General features: G+C 45.0%; 1 protein-coding gene across 1 annotated transcript; it reads right to left on the minus strand.

Moving 5' to 3' along the window:
• Positions 1 to 479: 479 nt before the first annotated feature.
• Positions 480 to 1,115, minus strand: LOC136988972 (uncharacterized). Its single transcript, XM_067286988.1, has one exon. It carries the CDS (start codon positions 1,113 to 1,115, stop codon positions 480 to 482), a length of 636 nt encoding a protein of 211 aa, XP_067143089.1.
• Between the last annotated feature and the right edge of the window lie 978 nt (positions 1,116 to 2,093).

The raw sequence follows: 2,093 nt of genomic DNA on the forward strand, positions 1-2,093 counted from the left end.
ATTAAGGCATTCATTATACTCCCCCTTATCTATGCTATGGTTAGGGGCAATCCCTTTCACAGCCATCCTCACACCATCAATGATCTTGTATGCTTTGCTGACAGCGTCCATTCCTAAAATGCCGTCGTAATCAATATGGCCGGGCAAGTGCATGCACGCTACCGTCGCATTACATTCTTGGTCGCTGTAACTTATCTTAACCCTTAGGACTTTCTCGGATTCGGTAACAGCGCCGTTTATCCCCCTGATTCCTACATTCTCGCCCTCTATTGTTGCGCCCCTTACGTCCTTCCGCGACAAGCCCTCTACCACAGTCGAACTTATTATTGATCTCTCCGCGCCGGTATCGACCAGGAAATATAGTTTAGTATTCCCAATTTTCCCCTCAGCGATGGGGAGGCCATTCCGCGACTTGACTATCTCATTGGTCAGACTGAGTTTTATGTAAGGAGCGTTATGCTGACCCTTCTGACGCTCCTTTACCAGTTTAAATGGGGGTTCTTGCGGCTTGGGCAGTCCCGGGCGAAATGCCCTACATTATCGCAGGCGTAACATCGTTTATTAGATGTATCCCTACTCTCCCTTTTTCTTTCATCTAACAATCTGCTTACTGCCTCGACTAGCGTATCGACTTTCTTTTCCAATTCTATAATTCTCTTATCACCTTTGTCCTTTCGTGATTCCATGCTATCGCACCCCCCAACCACTGTGTCAGATCTCTCTTCCGTCACTATGCTAACTCCTCTTCGTTCGAAACGACCGTTACATTCGACCTCTATTGACTCCTCGGTCTCGGCAATTTCAAACGCCTCATCTAATGTTTTCGGGGCTCTCCGTAGCACATTACTTTTAAGGCCCCCCCTTAAACCCTTGATAAAACGCTCTAATATCACATCATCGCGCAACATACTTAGCTTCTCATTATCCTTTACCGCCCTTGCTAGCAAGGTCCTTGTTCGTACTGAGAAGTCCGTCACAGATTCGCTACTTCCTTGCCTAAGATTCAAGAGCTGGTCGACGATGTCCCTGTCGCCAGCCTCTCTTTTACTAAAGCACTTGATTAGATCGCGCTTTATATCCTTATAAGAACCGGGGTATTGTTCCAACAGGCACATAAAAGTGGTCAGCGGCTCACCTTTCAGCCTGGATTGTAGCACCGCTACCTTTACCTCGTCATTCCAGCTGGCTAGGCGCGCTATATTTTCGACAGTTTGAAAAAACTGTTTTACGTTTACGGTATCATTCGGTGATCTCTTAGAGCCGCCGCAAACTACAGGAAGCAAGAGCTAGCGTACTCTCGGTCGCGCTCCTAAGCCCCGCCTTTTTTCCCATGATGCTATGGGCCATTTTTGCTAGGTAAGCTACTCGAGCACGAAGCAGCCGCAAACTACACAACGTTTGCTCGCGTAACTAGTCCACATGACGTGGAATCCAGATGTGGATTGGCTATAGAACAAAGATTTTATTATAACCTATACTTGTCAGTTTTCGTTCCGTCAGTTATTATAACGGAACCTATCTGTCAGTTTTCGTTCCGAACTTTGAAACAGAATGGGAAAAATATGCCTATTAGTTAAGCTTAACTAGGCTTAAGCCTATTTATAAATAACTATTTTAATATACAACGTTTATACCATTTTCTTTTCAATACTGAATGTATTAATCATGTAATTTACGTACGTACATCGATAAAATTCTATTATTTCTTTTTCGACGTGTGGCATGTTTATGTAGTCATCCATTTTCCGCTACTCTCTCTTGCTAGCGTAATGCTCTCGTTGTTGAATTCTGTGAACAGCGAGAGTACTCTCGTATCGCTGCTCTAGCAAAGGAAAAACCACGTGAGCAAGAAGAGAGGGGCGGAGCCTTTGACGTCATCGGTTGTGCTAGGGCACGTTTGCTAGCATTTTGCTCTCGCAAAGTGCTAGTTTGCGGCGGCTCTAACTTAGGTGTTCTGCGTTACTGAACACGGCCCAGGTTGCGGGAAGAGTCAACACCGACTGAATTCGATCCCTATCGAAGATGTTCGATCTTAGGACTTACACTCTTTTCTAACAATTCCATTAAACATGTCCTAATATGGGCATAAAGTT

This window comes from Centruroides vittatus, unplaced genomic scaffold, assembly GCF_030686945.1.
Source record: "Centruroides vittatus isolate TY-2023 unplaced genomic scaffold, ASM3068694v2 scaffold_435, whole genome shotgun sequence".
Classification (NCBI taxonomy): Eukaryota; Metazoa; Arthropoda; class Arachnida; order Scorpiones; family Buthidae; genus Centruroides; species Centruroides vittatus.

Excerpts from the sequence above, each read along its gene's own strand:
- LOC136988972 (XM_067286988.1), bottom strand. The coding sequence starts at position 1,115 with ATGTGCCTGTTGGAACAATACCCCGGTTCTTATAAGGATATAAAGCGC.